Genomic DNA, 13,884 nt, shown 5'->3' with positions numbered 1-13,884 from the left:
GTGCACGATTTATTGTTGCACTACGAAAGGAATGTAATTCTTTACCATCAACTATTTGTTTTGAAATAATAACACAGCTATCCTTCTATTGTTATTATTGCTTAGTTTTTAAGAAAAAAGAAAAATAACTTTTAAAATTTATTTTTAAAAATTTATTTTTGTGCCGGAAATAAATTCACCATCAGTTTTCGACTTTAAGTTAAGAAAATATTTCAACGATATAAAAGAATGCATTGTAACTGTAACAAAAAGCTGCACTACTCTTCCTTTGAGATATCTCGAAGACGACATTAAGCATAAGTTGATAATAAGTAAAGTATTTCTAATTTTAATGACAAAACAATTTCATGTGCCATAAAAAAACAGTACTTCCAATCAAATTCATTTTTAGTAATACAAAATCTTCAAGGACTTGTGATTTCCAAATTCAAACAAATTTTTTTAAAACAATTTTTTCCTCTCTGTTCATTGTTCGTTTTATGGCATAATTTAATGATCATTTTTTATGTTTGAAAAACGAGCTACTTTGATATGAAAAAGAGATTTCGAATTACTCACAAATAATTGTAATTGTTTATTTTTCGGGACTTAAAAACTCCTAAAAATTTTCCTTTTGTTTGTTTTGGTTTCGTTCGATATAAGTTTGGGACAATTTAGAAATTACTTTAATTTAATGGTTCAATAAACATTCATCTCTTACATCCGTCTAATTTAATCTTATTTTACAAATAATAACTGAAATCATATAGTCTCTCATTAATCTGGCATAATTGAGATGTATAAGTATGTCCACTATGTTATGAATACAAGCCTATGTTATCACATCTCTTAATTAATTACTCGAAAATATGAGTAGGAATGATTCCTTGGCCCTACAATAAATTCATTGTGTACTTCTCTCTTATTCAAAAAGTTTAATGTTTACTCACTGCTATGATTCATTTCTGTTTTTTCTTTTTTTTTTTATTTTTGACTGTCAAGAGAGATGGATGAAGAAATCGATTTTATTTTTTTGCAATCGAAATTTTTTTCGAATAAACCATTCATCTTTGATAATATTTTGGTCTGTCAAACAATGTGGTCATCAATATTTCGTTCTATAAATAGAATCAAACATGTGTACTTCACTATATTCTACCAAAGTTTACAATCTTTTTTATGATATTCTGATTTTGAAATCATCAAAGTATTAAATGTGACAATTTATTAGTTGTCATACTTTGTGTTTGTCGTCAATCATCGGACATCTGTTTTCAAATTCGATTCTTACATTGAACTCAATCTAAGGATTCTCATATATATTTTTGAAAAAACATATTGTAATTGAAAAAATAGTTCAGTGAAAATCCGTTGAACTATTTGAAACTATTCCATGTGTTTTAGTCTATCATATCTTGGATTATTAGTTACCAGGTTCAAACAACCTCAAATCCTTTTCTCCATTTTGTTCTTGTTACTCGGTCAAATGTAAATGTTTTCAAGGTTGCTCTAACTGGAGAAGGATGAAACAAGAAATTAGTTAGTGATTACGAAAAATGAATCAAATGCTAATTTTCCAGAAAAAGAACTTTCAAGTTACAAATTTCTCACTTCAGAAATTTCCTGAAACGTAAAAACAGAATTTCAAATTGAAAAAATTCTGTAAGAACAGAACTTTGTTCAAAATAATTTATAAAAAAATTCTTTTCTAAAAGAAAACTATTGAAAACATTTTTGGTAACTGTCAGAAAGCCTTAAAATTTGCTTAAAAATTCCCTCTTAAATTTCTCTTATGGATGTTTACTAATTTATTTAAATTAATGAGAAATCATAAATATGTCTTTATAGACCGATTAATTTTGCAAATAAAATGTCATTCCTGTGTGACAATATTTTCCAATAATTTAAAGCAAAATTGTTTAAAGTGAACTTCTTCATGGAATTCAGCTACAGTATTCACTTGAATTATAGCAATTTCATCGCTCAAATACTATCAAATTTCGATCATTGACAGTAGATTAAAATTACAATTTAAGTTTACATAATGAATACCCAAAAGTTACAGTGAAAATATTCACTGATCTTTCAGTAATTTCGATTTCCAATATTCAAAATCAGGATAGAAGGAGTTTATCAAAATCAGCATGAATCAAATTCAGTAATTTCAGTAAATTTGATCGCAAACATTCAAATACTATGAATTCGCAAAATATTATGACAGAAATAATGTCGTTTAAATTTGCGCAGAAGATCAATGTTATATCTAATTGAGTGCTATATTTTAATCCGCTGTATATTTCATTGTGAATTTTGCCACGTGTCAATTTGTCGAAAGAATTAAGAAGTTGAATATAAAATTAAACTTGCAAGAAGGAAATCCAGGTTTCTTGGGAATCAATGCTTCAGTTTTATGTATAATATATAGTATGAAATAAATCAATTTCAGTGTTTTAAAATAAATGGATACGACATATGCGCTTCTGTTGCTTGTATTTTTTCCAGCATCTAATAAAGCAGCAATATCCACGGGTGGTGCTATAGCTAAATTAGTAGTTACATTATCAAATAGCAACAATCATCCATGTCAGGTAAAACGGAATTGAATTTCTCAGTTTAATATTAATCATTAGTCATTTTTAACTAAGAGTAAATAATTTTTATTATCCACTGTTGTTCACAACTCGATTCCGGTTGCCGAAATAGAGCATACTATTTCTTTGTATTCCGGAAAACGAGTTATACTCAAAGGTAATCAAGAAGGATGAATGAATTAATCTCAAAACATTTATTTTTTTACGTTTCAATGCTATAAAACTTTTGGAATTGTACTAATTGAAATGAATATTAGGCTATTTAAATGACCTTATGAAGAGGAAATGACCTCATGAACTTTCCTCATTTCGATTTTAATTTCTTCCTACAGTTATTGCTAAAACTTTTAGAACGATATTGCAGCAACCCCTCCAACGTGGCAACTGTTCACAAAGAATTCCATCCTTTTATTATAGTAATCGTGATCATAAATGTCGAAAATTTATGTACAGGTATATTTTCCCTGTAATTTGCTCATATTGATGGACTTCATTTTGCGCCACAGTTAACAATGTCCACAAGCTTCTTTCTATATCATAAGTTGCACAACTGATGGGTATCTTTGAATTTATCGGGTAACTTGACCATTTACACTAATTGCTAAAATTAAGTTTTGAACAATTCTAGTGGTTGCAATGGGAATGAAAATCGTTTCGTGAATCGGCGACAATGTCAAGCAAAATGTGGTAGAAAACGAAAATTTCGTGTGAAACAAGACTTCTCCAGTCATTTCTTCCTTTTAATTTCTTTTAATTACAGCTTGAAAAATCAATAAATGTAAATAATTATTTACAATTTAATAATTAGAAAATATATTTAATATGATAATAAACGTCATAAAGTTACATTTCATGTTTGATCAGTTTAGGTGCAAGTAGTATACAAATATTGCAAATAGCAGTATCCGGATATATTTTAGCCATTTGTCACCAACGATTTGATCCGCAATACCGGAAATTGTGTCGTCAGACTACGTCGAGTGCACCAGCTTGGGAGCTACGTTATTTTTATGATATTGACGAAAATCGATGTCGACGCTTTTGGTATGGTGGTTGTAAAGGATCCGGAAGGAATCGGAATATATTTGCTAACGAGCAGGTCTCTTCAAACTCTGAAAATTATGTGCTATCCAAAAATGAAACATTTCTGAAATCGTCACATTCATAATTGTTAAATTAGAAAGATTGACCTTTTCCAACAAAAAATGCTTCCAGGCTTGTGAATTACTGTGTGTAAGGAAAAACGATCGCATATCAAAGGCTAAGGCAAAAAATTCAACCTCAAAGAAAACGGCTAATTGTAAATATTGCTATCTGTTTTCATTGTCATCCGTTTATTCTAATTTTATCCTCGGAAACACGCTTAAAGTTCATTTACAAGACCTGAAAACGGAAGTTTTCCATCCTTTTGTAATGTTTCCTATCAGCTGTATCGTTAACCGATTTTATACACAAACGATTTAATTAAGATATTAATTTGATGTCACACTCTGCTATGCTCTAAAGAAATACGGATTGGGATTAAGCATTCCACAAAAAGGACCACCAAGGAAAGCTAAATGAATGTTAATTGTGATTTCCTCTGTCTTTCCCGGTATTTCTCATGATTAACCCAATCAATAACTCATAAGTAAGTATGTATTTACAGCGTGCTTTCTAAAATTTGACACGAATCTACGCTATGGTTGTAAGACTTTTGATTGGCGTCCACGATTTTTTTATAATCAAACAAGCTCAACATGTGAAATGTTTTGGTACGATACTTCATGCCCGAAACGTCGAAAAGTTACCAATATGTTTTACCATCGCGGGATTTGTAAAAGACTATGCGAGCAATCCGACCAAATGGTATATTTGTGAAATCCATCGTTTATAACTGTTCTTAATTAGCAGTCATTCTTTTAATTTATTGACAAAATTTTTGATTAAAATAAAACAATTAATAGCTTATCACAAATGAGTGAGTTTGACGATCAGAGTTTTAAACCTTTTTCTGGCGATTGGGACCTCATCAGAAAGTGTGCTTTTTGCGCTTCGTAGATTTTTCGGCGTATTTTAATAATTTTCAGCCAGAAGAAATCTTCAGCGAAAAATTCGACTTTCAATCGATTGCTTAATTTTTCGTTCTTGAAAACCGTATAATTCGTCTTTCTTCTGATCAATGATATCATATCTTGTCTATTTTTAGACTGGAAAACCATCACAACGAAATGATATACGTCATATCGGGCAAATTTCAGCAATGTTTTCACAACCGTATAGTTCCATGCGGTCAAAATCGATACAGATGCGAAAGATTTTTGATGGTCATTTTACAAATATCTGTTTTCTTGAAGTCTGAAAATCTGAAATATTCTCGAAATAAGTTAAATCAAACGATGTAAAGTTTCAGGTTGGTTTTAATTATTATCATTTTTTGAAAATGAATTTTTCAGGTCTTTTAATCGATGCTTACATTAAGCCTGTTAAAGCAGCTAAATTGGAAATATCAAACATAAACTGCAGTTATACTTCACTTCATGGTACCGTTTTGAAAATAAATCGTATTAATTAACTATAATTACTCGAACTTCCAATACTTATGCATTTGAAAGTTTTTTTTCTTTTTTTCCACCAAAAGCGATTTTGAAACTATATTTAGCATAGTGTTGATATTTTAGAATAAGAATTGACACATCATCGATCTTAAATGTCATCCCGTAACTGATTCAAATAACGGATCGTTATTCGATATAGTAAAGGATTTCATTAAGGATTCAGCATTCAATACTTTTAATCAGATTGCAAATCTATTTTCTGCCCATCTTCTGTTAACTCGTATTGACTTTCAATAGAACATCCGCATTCCGGATGAAATGAATTATAACAATACTTTGTGAAAATCTTTACTCACCAAATTTCAGCTAATTCAACTCCTTCTAGTAATCATTCCGGGATACATGTGATTCCTGCTGGTAATTCTTTCGGAATACGTGCAACTCCTGGTAGCAATCCTTCCGGAATACATGTGACTCACTCATACGTTAAGGAAGCACCGGAAAATGATAACGCCAGCAGTTTTGATTTTCATATATTAAAAGCTGAATTTCGCCGTTCTCTGCAAAAAGTTTTCCCGAGATCAGCCAAGGAAGAAGAGGATAATGATAAGACTTATCACTTCGATCAGTTCATGCCTGTTTTATCAAGTAAAAAATATTAATTAAGAAATTGATTCAATTATCTGCACGGAGATATTAATTTATAGGAGCCGATAAAATGATTTATTTTTGGGAGAGAAAATAAAGAATATTTGTTTAGAGAGGATCTGATAATGGCAATAAGCATTATAGAAACATCAAAATATAGTGAATTCGATCCGAAATTAGCAGATAAATGTAACATCACAAACTGGTTACCCCGGTACTATTATGATATAAAAAGTAACAAATGCCGAATGTTCTGGAATAGTGAATGTACCTCGGATAACGGCAATAATTTTGAAAATATTACAAACTGCCAGAAGCGATGTGCAATAAGATGGCCTGGTTCAGGTTCAGGTCTGTTCTTATCTTAATCATTAATCGCTCAGCTATTAATATATTAGTTCTAACAATGGAAAATATTCTAACTTGGCTATATATCAGCGGAGAATGGATGACATTAAATGTTTCTCAGACGACTATTGAATAAATCCGACAACAAATAAGGAAAACTATGAGAAATTATAAACGTAAACCATTCGTGATTATGCAACAATGCAAGTATGGCAACGTAATGACGTGAAACAACGTAATGCGTGAGTCACGTGATGATGATGAAAGTGTAGCAAAAGCTTGAAACTGCGATATTTCCCCTTCTCTCATATTTTATGTATCAATTGTTTTGTAAACTTATAGTATTTCAAACAATTCTTTAAATTCATTACTTGGATTCATAGATTAATACTTCAAATCTTATTGTTTGAAGATAAGGTCAAAGGGCAAATGTTACCCTTGGCACTGATAACACGTTGCTTGGAGCCATTGGCATTAGGCAATTGTTCGAAAATGTTAGTTTTATATTATTTTGTAATTTACAAAAAATTTACTGGAAAGGACAAATAATGAAGGATAAAATATTGATTTCTGTTTATGATTGTTAATAATGAGGTGATTCCTTATAGCTTTTTATAATGGTAAATGACTAGATTTAAGGCATCCCGCTTATTACTACAATCGAGGGACACAACGTTGTGAACCTTTCGTGTACAGTGGATGTGACGGTAACTCAAATCGTTTCCTTACGCTAAATCAATGTCAAACAACGTGCCATCAATTTCGTCGGTTATCTCGTAGGTACTAAATTGTCCATTTTGCTATTTTTTTAAATATAGTTTGCACAATTTACTCTTGTCAATAAGGCATAGTTCATATTTTCGTCGATTTGATTTCAATCATTGATTAATTTTAAAGTTAAGAATTGCCATCATCAAAATGCTTATTATCGGATTATCAGTTCACAATAACAGTAGCACCAATAAAGTGCCTGATTTATCGATCTTTAATTTCGAATCTCTTGTTTAAAATGCTAAACATATGCAGAAAGAAACTGTGATTACTAATTGCAATCATTTTAGTGCCGCCATCAAAAGGCTTATTTGATTTTAAAATATTAAGTAATTTATTTAAATTTTAGTTCTGGAAACGAATTGCTTTTTACCGTTCGATGGTGGCAAGCAATTTAAGGAAAGAAAATGTGCGAAAACACCTGAAACACCTGGAATATTTTACTATTACAGTCACGAGAATGGTACTTAGACATATAAATCGATAATCTCGAATTTGCCCAACTTCATTTTCCATCTGATCTTTCTGACAGTCATTAAGTTTGAATCCGTTGATCATTCGAACGAATGCATACATTGACTATAACTAACTTTTTTTCCTTTCATCCGGATCATCAGGACTTCTCAATCAATCAATACAGCACGCATCCCTTGAAATGTCAAAAATAGCGGTACTACGATTTTCCACTGATGAGCTATCAGTTTCTTACCTTTTTATTGGCCTTTTAAACTATTTTTTATATGTTCATTATTGAAATAAATTTCAGAATGTTGTGGGCGATTCTGGTATTCCGGATGTGCCGGTAATGAAAATCGATTCTACGACCTGTCTACTTGTAAAACTGTTTGTCTACATATTCCAACAAGATTCGTCTTTGAAAACGTTCCGCATACTAAAGGTTGATCTGTAAATTGTTCAGAAATGAAATTAATTTGTTATTTTCAGCTGTTTCAGCAGTATGATTGTTGTTGAAAAATATCTATTACTTACGGTCTATTAATTAATTAAGTAATAGATTTTCCAACAGATTTTCCATCAATTAATTAATTATTTGATAGATTTTTTACCTGTGAGCGGTGATTAAATTGTTTTCTTGCATACGATCTATGCGAAAAGTTTTATAGAATTTGCATTAATTTTTATTTTTAGTTTACTTCGAGCCGATTATGAAAGGGAAATGCTTAGGTAGTAATCAGAAAAGTGTTCAACGATGGGCTTACGATCACATTCAACTACGCTGTGTCACATTTAATTATACCGGATGCAACGGGAATCAAAATCGTTTTCTTACCGAATATTCATGCAATGTTCTGTGTAAAGGCCTAAAACGTCCTTTACAAGGTCATTTTCTAAATAGGCTATGCTTGGAAATTTAAAAATAAATCGATAATTCTATCCTTAAGTACTGTATATCAATATCAAACTTTCCAACAAACATTTTTTAATATTATTGAAAGATTTTTTGTTTGAAAATTTAGAGTCTCAATTTGATAATTTCAGAGCGTTGTATTGCTTATCCAAATTGGAGTAATTGTAATCAGTTAAGCAATCAGTGGTTCTATAACTTGACCAAAGGTACTTGTGAGCAGTTTTTATGTGGTGACTGCAATGGTGACAATGGAAATCGATTTGACACAATTGAGAGATGTCAACAAATTTGTGGAGTGCGAACAAAAAGTTGGTTTTTCAGTTCTTTGAAATTATCATTTCGTTTGGATTCTAACATTTCAATATCAATTGCAATGTCTCAATCGAGCATTTTCTTCTGCATACTGACTTACTACTAAAGTTCTGATATAGATTTTATAAGTCAAAGTGTCGTCGATCCGTTCTGGAGACACTTCATCAATTTAGAAGAAACTGGAGCTTTTTCATTCGACTAGTATTCCGAGAACTTTCCATGCATAGGATTACTGCTCGGTTATATTTTCAGGACTCAAAGGGGAAGTTTTGTAAAAGTAAATGCATGATATTGATTTCAGCCGAATGTTCCGAGCCATTGGATCGTGGATATTGGTGTGAATTGATGTCCAATCGTTATTATTATAATTCCGAGATAAATGCTTGTAAAAGCTTTCATTATACAGAATGCGGGAAGAGTCGAAATATATTCAAAACACAGCAAGAGTGTGAGGAGAAGTAAGTTTGAATTTGAAATGAGTCAGCTAATTTTCTTCTAATCAAAGAGCAAGCTAAATTTGAAATTTAAAACGAAAGCCTATAGGACAAAAAAAGAAAAAACAAAATAGCTTTTTATCGGTGCTAAAATCGATCAAAATCAAATTTGATCGTGTTGCAACTGTAGAAATTCGTATGTTTTATCGTACAAACACTGTTCAGATGTCTCAATCAAGCGGATTTGTCATCCCCACAATTCCCACTAAGCAACAGTTCATCTGGGCAAATAAACTGTAAGTTGTTCATCTTGATGGTCCTGAAAATAGGTAACTACTTTTCAGATTATATGATATCATGAATTCATCTTATCACTGTTATCAGATTGAGGAGAAGAAATGAGAGGAAATTTAGATGATTTTTTTTGTCGTAGATCGAAGTGTAAAACCACTTGTGAAACATATATCGCATGCGCATCAAATTATGGTGACGGATAATACTCCCTATATAAAGACAGGTGCTCAATGGCTTGAAGATGGAAAATGTATCGGTTATAGGTGATCAGATTTGTTTTTACATATAAAGTTTGAAAAGGTCGACATGGTGATGAAATTACAACATTCAAGTTAAGCAAGTAAACAGATACGATTGAAGTTAATTGTTATTTTAAAACACCCTGAAAGCCGAATTATCTGTTGTTTTTTTAGGTATAACATTACCGGTGAAAGAACTCGCCTAATGAGCTATCTTTGTTCAATGGAACCAGGTGGCACTTGTTATACACAGGTAAGTTAGCTGTTCAAAAGCATTGGTTCGAACAAAATTAATCACTGATGTGAAGTTATTTCACTTTATATCATTCTTGCCAACTTTGGGCAAAGTTTGTAACTTCAATTCTTATCAGACAAGATGACATAAAATACAGAGATAAGGATCTTTTATCATTTAAAATTGTTGCCAGCAAAATCATTTCTTATCATTACAGATTCTGTCAACCACGAATGGTGACGAGAAATGTCGCTTTGTACAGCCGTGGCTGAAAGGAATGCATCTATATTCCTGGTTTTTTACCATCGATCGGCAATCTTATCCGATCGGTGAGCAGGCTTTGAACGAGACAGTTGCAACGCTGATAATTCTACCGTCAAATGATTGTCATAGCATATGTTGATAGTTGTTTTTATCACTATGTTTGCTTAAAACAAGCATTAAATTACTCAGAATGCTGAAAGCTTTATGATAAAAGACAAGAAATAGAATACTTGCAAATTCACTCAATGATAGAGGTTTCATGATATAACTTTTTGGCTACCTATACTTGGCCAATTACTCCTCAAGCTTTATTATTAAGAATTCAGTTTTAGTTCACATTTTCATTAGATAAAATAAATTTTCCTCTCCTTATCCAAAACATCATCCATTCATAATTGGACTTTTATGGCACGAAAATATTTTGGCTCAATACTCTTAGATTAAAAGAAAAACTGAAAAAAATTAAACCATTGCCATATAGGTTTTTTTATTAAATTTCCTAACTTATCTAAACCTTAACATAAATTTAAATTTGCTACCACTTCTTGTTCAAAAAAATTAAGCAAAACCACCTGTCATTAGGTTGTACTGCAAGAAGAAATACTACAAGTGAAGAAAGGTAAGGTACTGTTGCTTCGATATCAATTTGCAATGGGACACTGCAACTTTGTAGTAAAGTGACCTACTTGTCATAAAGATAGTTTTTTGCATTGGTACTACGTCAACCTGAAATGATTTGATCTTTCCTTTCATTTCATATTTCATATTTGTTCCATTTATTTTGCTTAATTATTTTCCTTAAAATTCCTATTATAATTAAATGATATTGTGGACCAATTATAGTCTTATTTAATTGCGTTTGCATTTTTTCCAACTTTTATTTGTAAAATTTGATGTTTAATGAATAGAACTTATTGATTTTCAGAAAGTTTAAAGTCATTTTGAGTATCGCTGATAATATGAGATGTCAATTATTACTGATTTTTATTTTCTAAATTCTCTATATTCATTTAATGTTTGGTTTTTTTGGTCAAAGAAATCTTATTTATGACTTTATTCAGCTATCAAAGTACTATATTTTCAATAATAATTACAACTTTTTATTTCGACATTTAATCTCATTTTTGGTAATTTAATTAAACAGAAGGTCATTTTTGCTGGGAGAGGAACACACACAGAAAAGCACTGGAAATGAAATATTGCAGGTCATCGGATGTGTTACAGGTCATCAGATGCGATTTTGTGAACTCTTACGATTTATTGGTCTTTCCGCATATTTTTTGTTCGTCCGTTTGTTCTTTTTTGCTGATTAGTGGATGAAATAAAACCTTATTGATAAATTTTAAATTTCATACAAATTTTCTCAGGTTTTTTTTTCATTTGAATGTAAGCAGATACTTTATAGCTTTGTTTATTTCTTTGTAAAGGGATTTTGCATGAAATTGATTCCGTGAATTTGGTTCGTTAGATTCTAGAACGGAAATCAAACTTAAAATCGTACACTTCAGCATCTCCTTCATTCCTTCGCCACTGTCCTTCATGAACAGCCACTGGACAACAAATGAATTTTAGTGAAAATTCTCAGCACACAAGCAAAAGCTGTAAAGAACCGGTTTTAAAGGAAGGAATTACCGGAAAATATGAAATTTTTGTTGTTGCATAGTACTGTGGGTAATATTAGAGCGGATGAATGGGATGGTTTGTATAATGGATATTTGTGGAAATGTGGGAGGTGAAAGGAATGGAAAGGTAAATGGATACATTAATGAGAAAAATTTAGAGGTGTGACAACAATGTGGACATTGTGAAAAAGTGTGAAATTCGGAAGTGACGCAAAAAAGAGGCGAAGAAAATAACAAGATGAAAAAGTAGCTGAGATTTGTGAAATTTTTTTTTTGTTCTGAATGGTCTTTTGCAGATTATATGATAACATGTGTACGACAAATGAGTGAAAAATCAAGTGGACAGACGGAACTTTTAACAGAAGCGGATATTTGATTCGTTTGCTTCCTTCAATTAGGTTTGAAGAAATTTTGAAGCTTTTAGAGGAGATCAATAATTTTGCTAAAGTTTCAAGCTGTCAAAATATTTTTTCCGGATCGGATCAACTTCAACGCTTATTGCAAGATGAATCCGCTGAATTATGTTTACAATATTTGGGCGGTTTTTTTTTCTAAGATCGTTGTCGAAAACATACGGTTGGCTTATGAAGATTCTAAATCTTTTATTGTGCAACTTTTACAGTTTTTAATATCTCTTTTAAATTATCGGCCGCCTATCCTAAAATATTAACTAAATTTTATATCATTTCGTCAAATCGTCTGCAACACTGACAATCATAGCTTAAGACGCATTCAGGAAGTTGTTGAAAACTGATTGATTTACTAAATCATTTTCAATAAAACAAGGAAGATATAACAATATCATATGCTGAATGTCGTCGGAATTCCGGGAAAAAACTTTTGTTCAGAAAAAAAAATCAAATTTTTAATTTCAGTCATTGAAGAAGTACAATTTAATCAAACTTTGTTATTCCAGCGGGAATTATTGGAGAAATTAAGATGAGAAGTGAAATTTCAATCTTCTTATCTATAACTTTTCATTACTACCTTAGCGCTAATATAACAGCAGAAGCTAGTATTGGTAGTAGAAGTAGCAATGCAATAAGTGATATTTACATAAGAAACCGATGGACTGATTACCTTTATGGTCAAATACCTGTATATCAAGCATGTGCTACTACCATTTTTCATTTTGTTTACTTTTTTCTTTCTTTCCAATCTACCAAGATATTATTATCGTATAGTTTCTTCTTTTGTAATAAACCTGCTTGCTGCTTGTTCAGTTAAATCTTTTAATTATTGTCTTTAGGACAGTTAAAAATGAAAGATTAGTAGCGGCAGTTATAAATACCTGGTAAACACAAATAATTACTGTGTATCTCTTAAAGTGTACAGTACTTCTTGTTTGACGAGTTTATCGTTTTATAAATGGTATCAGTGTTAAATAATGTTATTACTGAGCCATTTTGATGGAAGCGAAGAAAAAGTTGGCGTTTTTGTTTGTTTGACAGTAATTATTTTGAAATAATAATTTAATCTTTCTCGAAATTTGAAGAATTCTTCCCATTGTTACCTTTTGGATTATTAATTAATTATATGATTTTGAAAGTGGATTATATGATTCGTATAATTCAGTGCTCCAACAGAATCAAAAAGTCCTCAATTGGTCATTATGACTGATGGTATACTGTTATTATCAATATTTATGTGTAATGGCAATGATATGGTCCTGTATAAGCATTTATTACGGTGTAAAGGTCCATTGATTGTGATATGATAAGGAGTCACATTCTATCACTACTCTACTACTAATGTACAGAAATCAAAATACATCATGTCATTTTTCTGCTCCGTAAAGGGACTTTTTTTTACAGATTTTTACATATTCATTTCTTTAAATACATCTTTTCATTAACCTCTGCGCCTCATTCCGGAAGATTACCTGATAGAGAATGTTGATTACATGCCGGAAGGTGTGCATTCGCTAAATAGTGTTTACTGTTGGTGATAATGACAAAACTGAGACGAAATGCTCGTAATCAGAACAAATCTATTTATATTTTGAATGTCGTTTGATATTTGTTGGAATGCTAAGATGAATCCATCCTCGTTTCTGGTGGCCAGCTGCTTATCAGCATGAAATGATGACATTATCAGTTGAATTGAGTGACACAGTCTGTTCTTTCACTTACGATTTGCAATATCAAAAGCTTACAGCGATCAAATCATTTTTATCACCCTCTTTTTTCACAATTTTCTCATTAATTTGTTTGTAATTGAAATCTTTTCTCAACCAAACTT

General features: G+C 31.2%; 1 protein-coding gene across 1 annotated transcript; it reads left to right on the top strand.

Annotated features, from left to right (window-relative positions):
- Positions 1-2,438: 2,438 nt before the first annotated feature.
- Positions 2,439-10,160, top strand: LOAG_01154 (hypothetical protein; the record flags this gene model as incomplete). Its single annotated transcript, XM_020445661.1, has 21 exons — positions 2,439-2,567; positions 2,935-3,023; positions 3,199-3,296; positions 3,440-3,669; positions 3,786-3,870; positions 4,219-4,418; positions 4,759-4,876; positions 5,006-5,092; positions 5,474-5,755; positions 5,900-6,106; positions 6,516-6,597; positions 6,743-6,879; positions 7,224-7,337; positions 7,641-7,772; positions 8,024-8,215; positions 8,375-8,551; positions 8,857-9,013; positions 9,215-9,285; positions 9,423-9,546; positions 9,697-9,775; positions 9,975-10,160. 21 exons carry the CDS (start codon positions 2,439-2,441, stop codon positions 10,158-10,160), a joined length of 2,976 nt encoding a protein of 991 aa, XP_020303901.1.
- Positions 10,161-13,884: the final 3,724 nt, after the last annotated feature.

Source organism: Loa loa, assembly GCF_000183805.2.
Source record: "Loa loa unplaced genomic scaffold supercont3.3, whole genome shotgun sequence".
NCBI classification, from domain to species: Eukaryota; Metazoa; Nematoda; class Chromadorea; order Rhabditida; family Onchocercidae; genus Loa; species Loa loa.
The sequence above is the reverse complement of the archived record's forward strand: the minus strand, read 5'-3'. Positions and strand labels throughout refer to the sequence as shown.